The 14,378-nt window shown below is 52.9% G+C and overlaps 6 protein-coding genes across 6 annotated transcripts; 4 read left to right on the top strand and 2 right to left on the bottom strand.

The window, feature by feature from the left end:
• Positions 1-1,920: 1,920 nt before the first annotated feature.
• On the top strand, positions 1,921-2,508 carry PHYSODRAFT_484823 (hypothetical protein; the record flags this gene model as incomplete). Its single annotated transcript, XM_009522444.1, has 1 exon — positions 1,921-2,508. One exon carries the CDS (start codon positions 1,921-1,923, stop codon positions 2,506-2,508), a length of 588 nt encoding a protein of 195 aa, XP_009520739.1.
• A 629-nt stretch (positions 2,509-3,137) lies between these two features.
• PHYSODRAFT_480984 (hypothetical protein) lies at positions 3,138-3,341 on the top strand (the record flags this gene model as incomplete). Its single annotated transcript, XM_009522443.1, has 1 exon — positions 3,138-3,341. The coding sequence occupies one exon, from the start codon at positions 3,138-3,140 to the stop codon at positions 3,339-3,341; it is 204 nt and encodes a 67-aa protein (XP_009520738.1).
• A 2,291-nt stretch (positions 3,342-5,632) lies between these two features.
• Positions 5,633-6,529, top strand: PHYSODRAFT_253494 (hypothetical protein; the record flags this gene model as incomplete). The annotated part of the gene is made up of 2 exons (XM_009522442.1): positions 5,633-5,707; positions 5,813-6,529. The coding sequence occupies 2 exons, from the start codon at positions 5,633-5,635 to the stop codon at positions 6,527-6,529; spliced, it is 792 nt and encodes a 263-aa protein (XP_009520737.1).
• A 581-nt stretch (positions 6,530-7,110) lies between these two features.
• Positions 7,111-7,379, top strand: PHYSODRAFT_326458 (hypothetical protein; the record flags this gene model as incomplete). The annotated part of the gene is made up of 2 exons (XM_009522441.1): positions 7,111-7,160; positions 7,268-7,379. The coding sequence occupies 2 exons, from the start codon at positions 7,111-7,113 to the stop codon at positions 7,377-7,379; spliced, it is 162 nt and encodes a 53-aa protein (XP_009520736.1).
• A 1,580-nt stretch (positions 7,380-8,959) lies between these two features.
• PHYSODRAFT_485088 (hypothetical protein) lies at positions 8,960-9,220 on the bottom strand (the record flags this gene model as incomplete). The annotated part of the gene is made up of 1 exon (XM_009522440.1): positions 8,960-9,220. The coding sequence occupies one exon, from the start codon at positions 9,218-9,220 to the stop codon at positions 8,960-8,962; it is 261 nt and encodes an 86-aa protein (XP_009520735.1).
• Positions 9,221-9,582: 362 nt separating this feature from the next.
• PHYSODRAFT_479463 (hypothetical protein) lies at positions 9,583-10,374 on the bottom strand (the record flags this gene model as incomplete). The annotated part of the gene is made up of 1 exon (XM_009522439.1): positions 9,583-10,374. The coding sequence occupies one exon, from the start codon at positions 10,372-10,374 to the stop codon at positions 9,583-9,585; it is 792 nt and encodes a 263-aa protein (XP_009520734.1).
• Between the last annotated feature and the right edge of the window lie 4,004 nt (positions 10,375-14,378).

Here is a 14,378-nt window from a genome sequence, read left to right as displayed (position 1 = left end):
TGTATTCTATCCTACGAATGCGGTTGAACTTTACTAACGAACACTTGGTCTTTTCATTATTCTCACTTGCTGGTGTTATAGAAACAGGATGGCGTGTGCTGTAATTGCGACCGACTCGAGGAAGAGCTAGCTAAGCTCAGGCGCATCATCGCTGAAGCGGGCTACAAGTATACGCCAGCCGAAGAAGATTCTTCAACTGCATTATCGTTGGGATCCGAGGACATTCACGACGAAAAAGATGAGCGCACCCCAGAAAGAAGGAACTGTTCCGAGTTTGATCAAGAGGACCCTGACGAAGTGCAGACTGGTGAACGTTCCTCACCGCCCCAAGTAGCACCATTTCAGCCCAACGCAGCAAATACAGCGTCGTTGCCTTCAACGGAATTAACAACTAACGAACAAACTATGGTGATCGAAGAGCCTGAAGCAGACGATAGCAACCAGGTGGACCACGATTCTCCTCGGCAGATCTTCACCGATATTGACGACTCATCCCTCGGCGCTTTGTTCAAGTACGCTGTTGTGCTCGCTGGCCCAGCGCCTACCAAGCCCAAACCAAGGCCACGACTGTCATTCTCGGATCGATTCAAGTCTGTGGACAGCCAGCGAACTCGGAATCCTCAGGAGAGTGCGGAGCAGGCCGACCATCAGGACATTTTTTCCACCCACGAAGAGAACTCCAGTCGTCCACGAAGCGCCCCAGTCGGCAAGTGGAAAGCGATGTCTCCTAATGGCGGTAGCATGTGGTCGTTAAAACGACCGTCACCGTCAGTTCTAGACAATGTGCACGAGGAGAGGGTACCGTCGCCACTGAGACGAGCAGCCACTGGTTTGTTTTCAAACCTCGTGCCCAGCGGACTGCGAGGTGGTTCGCCTTCGTTGAGCGCGCCATCAACCCCTCCGCTACCTCCCCCTCCTCCAGCTAAAGCCAGCACCCCACCGCCGGTTGAAGCCTCCCCAGCATCAAAACTCTTGTGTGTGTATCCTCCCAATGCTGGCGAAGTTCAGGAACTCGAAGGTTTATTGGAGATTTGTTTTCCGTACGGAGAAGAGCCCCCACTCACTAGAGATTTTTCGATTACCCAGCTCAAACGTTCGCTACAAGAGCGGCATCGGACGTATCGAAGCCCAGACTCGACATTTGTGCTAACAATCGCTAGCGCGAGCAACCCAACTGAAGTAACTTACGCCATTTGCGTTCGCTGCCCATTGTTTCCAGACAAGGAAGACAGTGATGATTCGGACCCCATAACGCCAACGTTTTCGGACGGGCCGACGCAGTGCTGTTTGTGCTTGCTAAGTCCCTATCCATTCTTTGGGCTCTTTTTCAAGGTTTTGTATGGGATCGCAGTGCTTTGGAATAACAAGCGAAGGGAAGCTTTGACGATGAGGCAGAAAAATACAGCAGGATCAGCACCCGACAGTCTGGCAACAATGCTTGAGAAACCTTTGGGAATGCTGGACTTTGTGGAAATCTTCCAGGGCGTCATGGAACGCTTAAAGGCGATGGAAATCCCAGCCATGGGCGGGTGGAGCCGCATGGTTCTCTCACCGCAAGTCACGCACTTGGCTTTCCACCGTCCTCACAGCGCAAATTTGGCCGTGGAGCGAAGGCATTTACTTCTGGAATACGCAGCCCCAACACTCTTCGGTCTCCTATCAGTGGACCAAGTGCTCTTTCTGCTCGGGTGTTTGTGTAGCGAGCGTAAAGTTTTAGTGGTGTCGGACCATGTCAACATCGTCAGTTCATGCGTTCTCGCGCTTATTACGCTACTCCACCCGCTGCAGTGGGCTGGTCCAGTGATCACAGTGCTGCCGCCTCGACTCAATGAGCTTCTGGAGGCACCTGTTCCCTTAATTGCTGGCCGAGTTTCTATCAATTCGGCATCGATACGGAACTTTTCCACGTTGGATCACCCGATGAAAGACGTCATCGAGATGAACATGGATCAAAATGCGCTGCATATGCACGATGAAGATCTGATCACGTACCATGAGCTCAAGCTCCCAGAGTGTGACGAGTTGGTCCACGAGCTTGAGCCGTACTCGGCTCAGCTTTTTGGCAAGCATGGCTCGCCTGACTTTCCGACTGTTGAACAGGACGAGGCCTGCAAGATCATGTGTGCTAGGATTCATCACCACATTGAATCGATCTGCCATCTAGCGTTGGCGGATAAAGAGGGCGATATGGTCGTCGGAACGGATTCCCCAGGGAAAGAATCGAGCCGCTCTTCGTCCGAAACATCTCCGTCGAGGGGTTCGATCACACGTCTTGGTGCCGATCGCCGTTGTAGTGCCATGGTTGCGGACTACATTAACCGCTTCCAAGAGACTCAAATGTTCAGCATGTTTACACTGCAAGCCCAAGACGCGCAGAACGAAAGTGACGAAGGCGATGCCGAACACGACGACAGCGAACACGATGAGCACAACGATGAAGAGTATCACTATGAGATTGAAGATGCTTCGTTTGCTCCCAACAGGAATAGATCTCTAGTAGCGGAATAAACTAAGCCTCATATTGAATCCTTACAAGCGCGTTCAACGAAATGATACTTACCGACATTAATGTCGCTAGAAACAAATACACTTATGAAGTAGAAGTCGCCCCAACAACCGGAAAGTGGAACTCTCCATCCTCTTCGGGTTGAGTTCGATACTTACATGGTTAACCCGAAAGTAATTGTTTCATAGAAGCACAAAGGCAAATTACACAAGCTGGGTGTTGTTGCGGTTTAGAGCATCAGTAGACTACACCTTTACCCAGCCTTAGTTGTCTAATCCGCATCCAAAGTTGTCAGCTTTTATTTTGGGTGGGAGCGAGGTACCCGAATTAACCCCTTGAACCCGAGAGCCTGGACCGTACATGTTACGCGCAAAAGCTTAACGTGGACCGTACACGTTAAGCTTTTCTATACTTGGTTTTTGTATTGGTCGCTACAATTTTCAAGTCAACGAGGGGTAGGCGATGTATCCATGGCTTCCACGGGCATTGAGAAAGGCCAAAAATGAGCGCACTGCCGATCAAACTTGCATATTGCATATGTACTATGAAGGGCGAACGAACTGTCGCCACTGAATTTTCTCTCATTTGAAGATTCACCACCGAGGGCCCAGAACCCACGCCGCCGCTAGGAATGGCGTTCCAGGCTAGATGGCGAGAGCTGAAGAAGGCCGGTTGGCACTCCAGAAAGCCGGCCGCCTTATCGGTCGACTTTACCTACTTGAAGCCCGGGAAGACGAAGAAGGACACGCGTGGCGAGGACTACTTTGTCGCCGAAGAAGAGCTCATGAAGTATTTGGACAAGCTTGACATCGGAATGCCTTTTGTCGCGAATTGACGGTCATGCTTTAATCCTAACGGTATTCTGTCACTAGCTGCACTCGAGGCGAAGAAGAAGGCGAGGCGAGAGGGCTCTGCAAACGCCGCCAGACGTCGAAGCGCGGTGCAACGTCTGCCAAGCAGCTAACCCAACTCAACTGACGGTACTATGCTCATGCGCTGTATCCTACAAGTTTGGCTTGTATCTAATCATGTATTTCATGGATTTCGTGGACACGCAGCATCTCCGAAGCCGTCGACGCCGCCAGCAGCGGCTCCGAAGCCGTCGACGCCGCCAGCAGCGACTCCGAAGCCGCCGACGCCACCACCAGCGACTCCGAAGCCGTCGACGCCGCCAGAAGCGACTCCGAAGACGTCGACACCGGCAGCAGCGCCTGAAGCCGATTCTCCGGCGGGTTCGAACATGTGTGATGTATGTGCTACCGTATGCAACTCATGATTTAACCATGCATTTACTGTTGTAGAAGCATCGCCGGAAAGGCGACGTAACCTCACCTCCGACATTGCAGATGCCGATGACGGAAGCGAGTCGTCCTACCACCCGGATGATGACACTGACGCCTCATACGATGACGATACTACGCCAGTAGTAGACGTAGCAGAGAAGCCCAAAGGCGATGAAGAAGCCGATGTTGCGACTGGAGGTTAGTCAAAGCTGCCTATACACGATTGAGAATGCATCCAACTTGTATGTACAACTTTTGCCGTTTATGCAGATGCTAATCTCGTCGATGAGTCTGAAGACCCACGAGCCTACGTAGCGTTCGAGTCCGATGCAGAGAACGATGACGGAGATGACGAGGGCGACGCACCTGAAGATGACTTGACTGAGCTCGACGTGCAACTGCCCGTGCCGCCGGAGCTCCGGATTGATGACAAGCTTATTGCAACTATTGGTGGAATGGAGAGTATTCTGTCGGGGACTGTGTCCGACGAGTTGCTGCGAGACATGGGAGAGAAGGGCTGGTCTGACCTCTCCACGTCAACGCCGTACGACTACTTGATGCAACCCTACGAGGATCGCCCAGCCAACTTGCTGAACCAAGACTATCCTAACCTGTACTCAGGAGAGTCGGGGCCGACTGCCAAGGCACTCGATGCGGCTGAGACTCCGTCTGGTGCGTTCTTCTACTTCCTGCAGCCGGACCTCTGGGAAGATATCGCTTCCGAGTCCAACGATTACTTCAAGGAGAACATGGATGAGAGGGTGGAGGGTCAACACACCAAGCAAGTCGCTTGACAGCTGAAACACCCTGAGTTTAAGCCAAAGACGAAAGAGTAGTTACGAAGTGAATTGGAAAACTACCCAGGTATTACACCACGCGAATTGTGTGTTTTATTGGGCTTCTTATTGCAAGATCGATCGTCCCTAACAAGGAGAAGCTGGCGCACCATTGGCGGACGACGGATGAAGGCGCGATACCTCGCGGATGCTTTGGTCAGTTCATGGTTCGCGATAGATTCATGCATCTGCCGCGAAACCTACACTTCAGTAGCAATAGCAACGTACGTGCCTCGAGCGACAGAACCTGGAAGCTACGCCCGGTCATCGATGCACTTCAAGACCGTTTTTCTGCCGGCTTCGTTCCGCCTGCGGTCATGGCTTTTGACGAAGCTATGCTGCCATCGGGATCTACGTTCAACCGAATGATGGTTTCATGAAGGATAAACCCCACAAATGGGGGACGAAGCTTTTCATGCTTTGTTGCTCGAAGTCGGCGTACTGCATCCGGTAGGCGATGAGCGTGCCTCGAGCGCCCCCGTGTTTAGTTTTGGCGCGTAAGATATGTTATCGTGTATCCTACAGACTAACACTTTACTATTGTTGTACGATACAGGTTTGAGGTGTACTGTGGAAAAAAAGAAGACTGGTGGTGCGTCCGGCTCCACCGACTACAAGTCCGGCCTGGCCGCCGTCGCGCGCAACTTACGAGAAGTTTTTGGTCCTTCACCTCCTGCGGATGGAGCGATGCGCCTTGTCGTCACGGATAGGTTTTACTCTGCGCTTCCTCTCTCGATGCAGTTGCTCACGATGGGGTTCTACTCAATTGGCACCGTCCGCACCGACCGTCTCGGGCTGAGCACGAAACTGATCCCGAAGAAGAAGAAGGGCGACAAAAAGAAGCCGCCCAAAATACCCAAGAATCGTCCAGCCAGTATCGAGAGAGGCACATACATCGTCTCCGAAGGCGTTGCACATTCCTGGCATGATGGTGGGACACCCGAGCCGTGCACATGTTGAGCACTAGCGGAAGTGTTGCCATGGACCGGATCGTACGCCGTGACAAAATGACTGGCGAGCAGCATGAAGTGGCATGCCCGCGCATCGTCAAGGACTATCAGACCTACATGGGCGGCGTGGACGTGCACGACCAATTGCGTCTATAAAGGTGAAGTTGAGTATCTTATATATGCAAGTTATGATTGTATCTAATCGTGTATGCTACATATTGCAGGTATTCGCTGCAGTTGTGCATCAAGGACAAGAACTACTACAAGTCCCTGTTTCTCGGACTCGTGGGTCTCGACATTATCAACGCATTCATCGTCTTCAACGCTCGACGCGCAGCCAGCAATCTCCCAAAGCTTAGTCACGTCAAATTCTTGAAGCAACTCCATTTGGAGCTATGTCAGCTCCATGAGGAAGACTGGGAGGCGTTACAGAGCAACGAGCGCTTCCAGGCGACGCCGTCCAAGCCGCGGCAGCTCAGCAAGGCTCAAGCAGCGCACCAGCCTGTACAGAACGACGAATGGCGCCCGGGGAACAACCAGCAGGGGCGGAAGAGACGTGCGCGAGTGTGTAAAGTCTGCTCGCTGCTCAAAGGCAACAGCAATGCTCGTGGAGGCGATTCTTCCGTGTATTGCAGCCAGTGCAAGCTGCCGAACGCGTCCAAGAAGCCCATGGTATGGCGAGTGTTTCTCTGCGAGAAGGTACGGCACACCTACAATGGGTCTGCCATGTCGTGCTTCGACTTCTGGCATAAAGCCTGGCGGAACGGTACGCTGCTGCCTAAGAAGGCGGCGAAGCGCAAGATCCGCGCGCGTGCACCGGCACGCAGCGGGAACGAAAATGAGGAGAAGGACAATGGTGGGAGTGTGCAGTCGTCGAGTGTTGAGTCCACGACAGGCGGCCCGCATCTGCCAAAGCGAGCTCGTGTCGCTCCGGATGCTGTGATGCGTGATTGAACGGGGCTTTGCGTCAGTCCCTTTTTACTTTGGTTTTGTATACCTGCATAAACACGACATTGAACTTGATTGCATCTGTTCCATTCGTGCAGTTATGTACAGCCTTTTCCCGACTCTGCTCACGGTGATCATGTCTCTCACACGTGCATGCGTGTATACCATACCGTTTACTACGCATAATGTGTATATTTATCGATATTCCTACTTGTATAAAGTGGAGATACACGATAGGCGAAGAGGCACTCACCCAGGGTTAGAGGTACTTTGCGCCTTTCCAACAGAAACAATCATACACGATACCAAAACAACCTGGTTTCAGTATAGTATCCCTTACCCTGGTATACACGTTACCTTAGCGGATGGGGGGGGGCAAAACACCTTCGGTCTCAAGGGGTTAAGGGGTACCACTCTCCTTAGTGCTCCCAAATCAAAGTTGTCGGAACTGACGAGAACCTGACGTGAAGTTCCCGCGCGCGCGAAGTTGACCATGACTTCGTGCGTGGTGCGCTCACCCCTCAACCTACCCAGCATCGCACGAGTGCTATAGCATCTGCTGGGACTGCGCGACGACGGCTTCAGCCATGAGCGACAACGTGATGCGAGCCAATGAGAATGTCCGGCGGCGCGCTGCGTAGGAGCAATAACAGCAGTGTCCGCAGGTACTAGCAGCAGTATGACCGCGCGCCACAGAACACAACGCGCATCAATAGTCCGCGTACTGCTCTACACGCACTTTAGGTACGTGCCCGAGTTCCTGAACCCACTGCTCATCAGCGACGACCAGCCGATCATGAAGACCGAGGCGCGCATGCGCATTCTCGAGCGCGCAGCTCATGTGAACATGACCTAGATCACGCATCACATGGTGCAGAAGATGGAGCTGCACGCGGCCAAGTTCGTCAACGCCGCAACTCGCAGCGAGGACATGGTGTACGGCGAGTTCTTTGATGCTGTGCGTGTGCACTGTGCATGTGTAGGTTTTGGTCAGTGCCAAGTTGGCACTGGGCGCCTTCCAAAACCTGCATAAAAAGGGTTTAATCGCTGCGGTTAGGGTGCATCAAACTTGTGATTAAACAACTGATTAAGACCCCATTTCTTTGGTAAGACCAGAATCTCGCCTCACGAAACAATTCAGTTTAATCGCGTTTGTAGAGATTTATCGCTCCACCTGAACCAGCAACCGAATCAAACTACTTACTACAACCTTGTATACGCCAGCTTCAACAACTTCATATGGAAATCGATCTCTTCGCAGCTTGAAAGGATTCATTCTTGTAAACCCCGCTCTCACCACAGTTCGTACGGCAAGCTTCTTTCAGTAAGTTTTCATACTCCTAAACGGGCATATGAGTTAGTTAAAACCAGCTACAAACGTGTTCCGGAAGCACAGGCACCATGGCTACGGCCACCGGAAAACGCGCCCGCTCATCGAGCTCGAAATCACTTTTCAAACCTGGGCAGCGTTCTCTCAATAAGTCAAAACGCGTGAAAACGTGTGTAGCGCCGACGTTCTCCTCTAGGCAAACGATCCCTGGACGTCTGAAGCTCCGCTGGCGTCTGGTGCTAGCCGTCTTGTATTCAAGACGGGGACAATGCAAGCCAGCAAGCTGTCTGATTTCCAGCTCGTTGCAGAGGGCCAGGGCGGGAACCAGGGGATCGCGGTCGCTAGTGCTACTGCTCCCGACATGGCTGCGGCCACGCCTTGGGGTTTTACAAGGGCGGAGTACGGTCTGTGGCAGAGATCGCCTGCCGCGCTAGTCGCAGAGGGTGGTGACTCGGATTCGGATGAGAGTTGGTCGTCCGCGCCGCCGCGGTCACCGCAAACGCATTCGTCGCGGACGCAGCTCATGCGGAACGCGAGGTTCACGCAGCACCTTGACGTAAGTGTCGACTCCGACTTCTCCTTCTCGCAGTCATCATTCGCGTCGTTAATGAACGGGCCGTCTTCGCCAGCGGGATCCTCCGCTTCGAGCGCGTCTGTTGGTGCGTCCTCCGCTAGCTCGCCTGGCTTCGAGGTAGTGGAGACGGCGGGGGTTCCGTCACGTCCACGTGTCTGGGAACCTGCCGAGTGGCCGTCCGGCGTGCGGAGGCTGTACGAGCTCGAGTACCCCAGCCATTGGCGGTTCTCTTCCGTGGCTGTTGGACGAAGCTGTGGGTGCAAGACTGCCTGCACCGCTGCCTCCTGCAGCAACGCTAGAAGCAGCCGTTTCTACTGTCAATTCAATTGCTCGTTTGCTGGGTTTTGCGGTAACGCATTGCGTGATAGCAAGCGCATCGAGCTCTGCAAAAGCGCACTCAAGGGGGGGGGCTTGGCCTTGTGGCAACCCGGGCTATTCCAAGAGGAAACATCATCGGGCAGTACTTCGGAAGCCCTAAAACGGAAACAGACCACGTTAGCCCCAGCTTCAAAGTGCAGTCGCAAGCATAGCGCTAATAAGAAGCCACGAACCTGCTCAAACTGGTCATGTTGATGAGGTTGATGTCGTTCCCTCCGCGCCACAAGTCCATCCAGGAGGCCACGACCGGAAGCGACAGGCAGCCGACGGTAAGATAGTGTCGTAGCAGCCGGTCGCGCTCATCACGAATGTACTCGTCGTGGAGATTCCGGCGAAGGTCACGCAGAGCCGCAGCCATCCGTTGGCGCGTCAATGCCGTCGCGCTCAGTGCAGCTAACACAGCAGCGTCTTCCATCGAAGCACGCTGTGTCGAGATGTCGAGTAAATTAAAAAGCCTTCGGGGAGCGCTCACCCCCTTTGTTTTTCCCTAAATGTAGAGATCCGTTTTCAATATTTGTCCAAGTTTTGAATGTCCCATACGACGGGCCATACAAAACCCCCATACTTTCTTTGCTACTGGGCTCTATCAGCAGGACGCATTAAATTTTTATCGTAGTTTTGGGGGCCACTTTACGATAGTACGTGACTAGAGGATTCGGCTGGTAGTGCGCTTTGTTTAGCAGGAAGGAAAATCAATCATAAAGCGGATTCATTGAATTGTGAATTAATAGCAGTGCTGGAAGGAATGAAATGGTAGAGAGTCGGTAGCTGTAGTTCCTACGCGTGCATGGAGGTAAAGGCGTGACCGGCTGGAAGCCCGGCAAACCAGCGCTGTAAGTCGGCAGACCGGGAAGTCGCTGGATGGTGGAGCAGGGTAGACCGGACCCCAATGTCGACGGACCGAATATTCATGTAATCGGAGATTTGGCCGTTTTGAATGAGAATAGGATGGCCCTGTAGAGAATCTTGGAGTTCGTCGGCGTCTTGTCCCCACGCTGTACATACCACATCGACATTGGAGTCATCAACCAACAGGAATTCGCGCTTCAAAGTCTTGCGGCCCGCGCGAGTCGTAATGTCTCTGAGAGGCCCCACGTCGACGACTATTCCGGAGACGGTAGGAGTAGCAGCAGGCAAGTCAGCGAGTCTGATGTAGGCAAAAGCAGGCTCTGGATAGTCGGGGCCATCGGTAACTCGGTGGATGTTAGCGTCACCCCCGAACGAGAGCTCGATAGGTGAACTCGGCGGCGCGAATACAGAATTTGCGGTCGTGATGCGCCCATTAGAGAACGAGCAAACCGCCCCTGGAGAGAGCACGTCGAAAAACCTTTCGGCACCTTCGTTGAACACAGTCACGCGCAAAGTAGCGTCGTCCCGATCGGTGACATGAACACGAAACAGCCTCCCAGACGCACGCCACGACTTAAACGTACGAACAGGGCTCCGGGCGAGTATTCGGCCAATGAAAGACCACGGAGCTCGAATTTCGGGGTTAAAGTCGGCGATGGTGAAGACGGGCAATGGCGGGGGAGTGTTAGTGGCTTCGGTATCTGCAGCGACCACGTCCATGACAGTGTTAGCGCCGGCGGCAGGATCGACCGTAGTGTCAGCACTGTTTGCAGCTGCTGGCGTAACGCTGGCGCGATCATCAGTGGCGGTCGGATCGCATGCGAGCGCTTGGGAGAGCGCTCGCCGGCTTCTGGGTTATCGGAAGCGCGGTCGATTGTTCGTTTGTGATGGCCTTGAGGCGGGTCGCGACTTGGAGGATTGTCTCGCGTATTGTCTTGAGGCGGGTCGCGATGTGGTAGATTGCTGCCCGGAGGATGCAGCGCTTGGCCACTGGCGGGTTTGTGTTCAATGGATGATTGACGCTCAGGCGCGTACTCGCTGGAAATAGCGGTTGCTTGGATAGCGTTGCGGATGGTAGAGCGACCGTGGCTAGGGGCGTTGGCGATTGTCGGGGCGGGAGTATCGGGCTTAAGCGCGGCGGCAGCGCGACGGACTTTGGCATCGTCTTTGTCATTCTTTGTCTGTGCGAGGAGGTTACCGGTAATCTTGGCGCCTTTCTTTTTTTGCTTCTGAACGGCGGTGCCAGTATGATGGTGGGAGCTTGGCGCTGGCTGAGCGGTGGACGGAGCCTCCATTTGGGCCGGACTGGAGAATGAAGAATGAGCCTGAGAAGCGAGAGCAATGGTTTCGGCGCGGTTTTCTAGGAAGTGCTCCAGAAGCCATTGGCGGAATTTTCGGAGACATTTCGGAAGAGGGGGCTTGAGAGTTGAATTTATGCTGGCATAGCAGTATTTACCGATAGGTATGGCTGCTGGACAGCCCTCATTATGTCGCGTGCACCACGCCGCTTAAAGTTAACACAGCTTGCGTAATTGGTAGATTGGTACGTCGAAACTTAGCCGGAAGTAAACGGTACTAAAGTTGAAGTGCACCCTGGATACCAGTATGCATCCAGATGTCCCCGAGAATTCGCAGATAGATTCACAGAGTGACTTATGTAGTCCAAAACTAACTTTGAAGTGCAAACAGGGATAATGCCATTATCATATTGAATGGGGTAAGTATCCTTGTCCAGAGAGCGACTTGAGGGCCGCATGTGCGGCGCGCCGAAGCCGCTTGCAACGCGAGATGGGCAAGTCTAGACGAGCTATCCCACCCCGCGAAGCCCTAGTAAGAACGGGCTGAATGCATGTCGTAGAACTAATTCAAATGAAGTTTGAATTAGTGCTATGCGAAAGCCGAACGCGCAGGGAACACACGGAGCCTAGCCTGCTTTCCGTTGCAGAATTTGTTTTTGCCATGCGCATACCGACATTCAAGCACCAGAGACACAAGTGAATGTTGTATAGCCAATGGGCAGTGATACCAATCGAGGACTCTCTTTTATTTAGCCGTTATTATTTACGCCGCTTATTCCACCGCCCGTTCTCGTCCAAGTCCATTAGCCACTTGACTGTAAAGACGTTTGGCCTGAGGGAGAGAAAATGACTGCGGTCTGGAAAAAGCGTGGTTTGCATGCACCTAAGAGATTCAGAGTTCCTCACCCGAGACACAGCAACATATATGTGCTCGAATTGCCAACTCGGCGCATTTGTTGACCCCTCTAAAAGCGCAATGACACGGTCGAATGTGCTGCCCTGGGCTTTCCAAACAGTCAACGCCAAAGCCAAATCGACGCCGTGTTGTTCGTACCGAAATGGGTTTTCCTTCTTCCCGGATTTATCAAGTCTGATCGCGTAATTATCGCCGTTCGACTGCGCTATACCCACGGGAATGATAACGCCCTGTTTGTGATGCTGCCGCCCATTAGCATCCATGACCCACGTGGATTCGAGGTTCATGTCGTCAGGCCATTCGGATCCACTCAGCAAGTTCCCGTCGCGGTCTGTTAGCCGGACATTTATAAATTCAGGAGTCACTGTCAACTCGACTAGTGATTCCCCGCGGCGTAATGCCTCTTCAGTAAGTTGTAGCACGCGGGATACTAATTCGTCGTCGTCCCAGCCCATTGAGTGATACCAGCACCGAGTACCATTCGCTACCCCACGCGCGACGTTCCCGTTGGCATTGTCGAGTATCTGCCCCGGCGCCCCGTAATAAAAATACCCAAAGAGCTCGGGGTGTTCCGCTTCGTTATACAAAACTTCTTGTACAAAGTCTGCAATTGCGACTAGTATAGGTTTCCTCCAGCGGAAGAGTAAAGTCTTACTGCGCCGGGCGGATTTAGCAGCCATGCAAGTGTTTAGCACAGCTCGGTCAACGTTGCTGGTAACGAGCACGACAGATCCACCAATCCAAGACTCATCATTGGCGACATCTTGCCGCGTCAAGGGGCGAGTCAACGAAGCGACCATATCGTTGTCAATCGGACGATACGCAGAGTCGTCCTTCCCCCATCGATTTTTTTGCGGGTAAGTGGCCGGTAATCTGCGAAAGCGCTCAAGTAATGCTTGCTGTACGCGGCATCCACTTGCGCAATGCTGTTTCTCCAACGAAAAGACAGTGAATAGAGAAAACAGGTACCGCGCGAGCAACAGGACAGGGTCCTTGGTCTGCATATACATGCATTTGCAAAGCGATATACCTTTGACGACTTGGAGCTGCCAAAAATCTCCTGTCTGTTGGATAAGTTTCAAAACCCACAGTTAGTACGTCATAGCTATACTCCCGATTAACCGTGTCGACTCACCAATAAAATGGATTTGCCACCAAAGGGTAGGCTGCTGTCATAGAGTCCTCGCAGGCGTTCATCCAGCAAAACTAAGTGTTTCGCTTTGAACATCGAGATCTCGTCAACCACCACTAGCTCGACTGTCGCATCGAATACTTGCCGCAGGAACGCCGCCGATTGCGCGGAGAGGCGGCTGCCTTCTTTGCCGCATTTTAAGGCGGAATGAAATGTCCGCCCTTTTGTTTACTGGCATGCCCCCGCACCAGTAGGGCACGTAGCCACAACTTTATATCGACGCCGCTCGACTTCTTGATGTATTCGGCGAACAACATACGATTTCCCGGTTCCTCCGCCACCGTGGACCAAAGTAAGCGTCTGCCTCTTTTGAGCTTCATCAATGCCATTAAGTACACATTTCACGCAGCGAGCTGTTCCGCAGATAGATCACATGAGTCAATTACACAGTCGTCTTCGAGCGGGTCGCTGATACCTCCGCCCCCCCCCCCCTGCCGCTGGTTGGGGCTAGTTTGTTAGGGCCGGCCGCACCGGCCTGGAAAGTTTTGATTTAACTCGCAACTTTAGATAAGCTGTCGCTCTTATCGGCCTTGCCAAAGCGAAATACAGGATTTAGTGACGGCCCCCGCTCCGAAGCAGGCGAAACAGAAGAATCACCTTTGATATCCGCTGCGTCATAGTCCTGGAACAGTGCAGAAAACGCCGATTTCAGGGATGCAATGTTCGAGCGCCGGGTAGCGGAGCCGGCAGCGGCCCTGCTCAGTAGCTCGTACAGGTCCCCCTGCGGGGAGACTATTCCATCGAATTCTGAATCCGCCGATGAACCCGATGAATGCTGCTTTGAATGCGATTTCGGTGATTTCCAATAGTCAGCACCGCGATTTCTCCAATCCGTAGCAGTTTGCTCATTTCTGCTACAGCGAAACACCTTCTTCATTAGATTTCTAGCGAACCGACACCGCTCTCGATTAATCAACGCGGCGGAAGAGCGATCCCACGAACTACACATGGCGAGCAGTCCCGCGGCATCGAATGACCAGCTGGGGCTCATCGTTTCCCACGGAGTAACGCGCACAGTAAATACTGGGCCAGCTTGTTGCGATTTTTTTCATCAACCGAATTGTCAACAGAATTGCTCCACGTTGGAGGAGGCGCACCTCCAAATATCGGGGTTAAGAGTTTGGCGCGTATAACACCGAGATGAGATTTGAAGAGCGGGTGAGTAACTGCAAAAGGAAACCCTTGTCGAAGCGGTCTTCCGCTCCCCCCGCTAATTTTTCCACGGAACTTTTCCGCCGGTAGAACGTCAACAATACACTCGAACGCCAACGGAGAGAAATCTGCGAAATGCTGTCCACGGTGATAATAAGATTCGGCT

This window comes from Phytophthora sojae (genome assembly GCF_000149755.1).
Source record: "Phytophthora sojae unplaced genomic scaffold PHYSOscaffold_2, whole genome shotgun sequence".
Lineage (NCBI taxonomy): Eukaryota > Oomycota > Peronosporomycetes > Peronosporales > Peronosporaceae > Phytophthora > Phytophthora sojae.
This window is presented reverse-complemented; position numbering and strand designations above follow the sequence as displayed.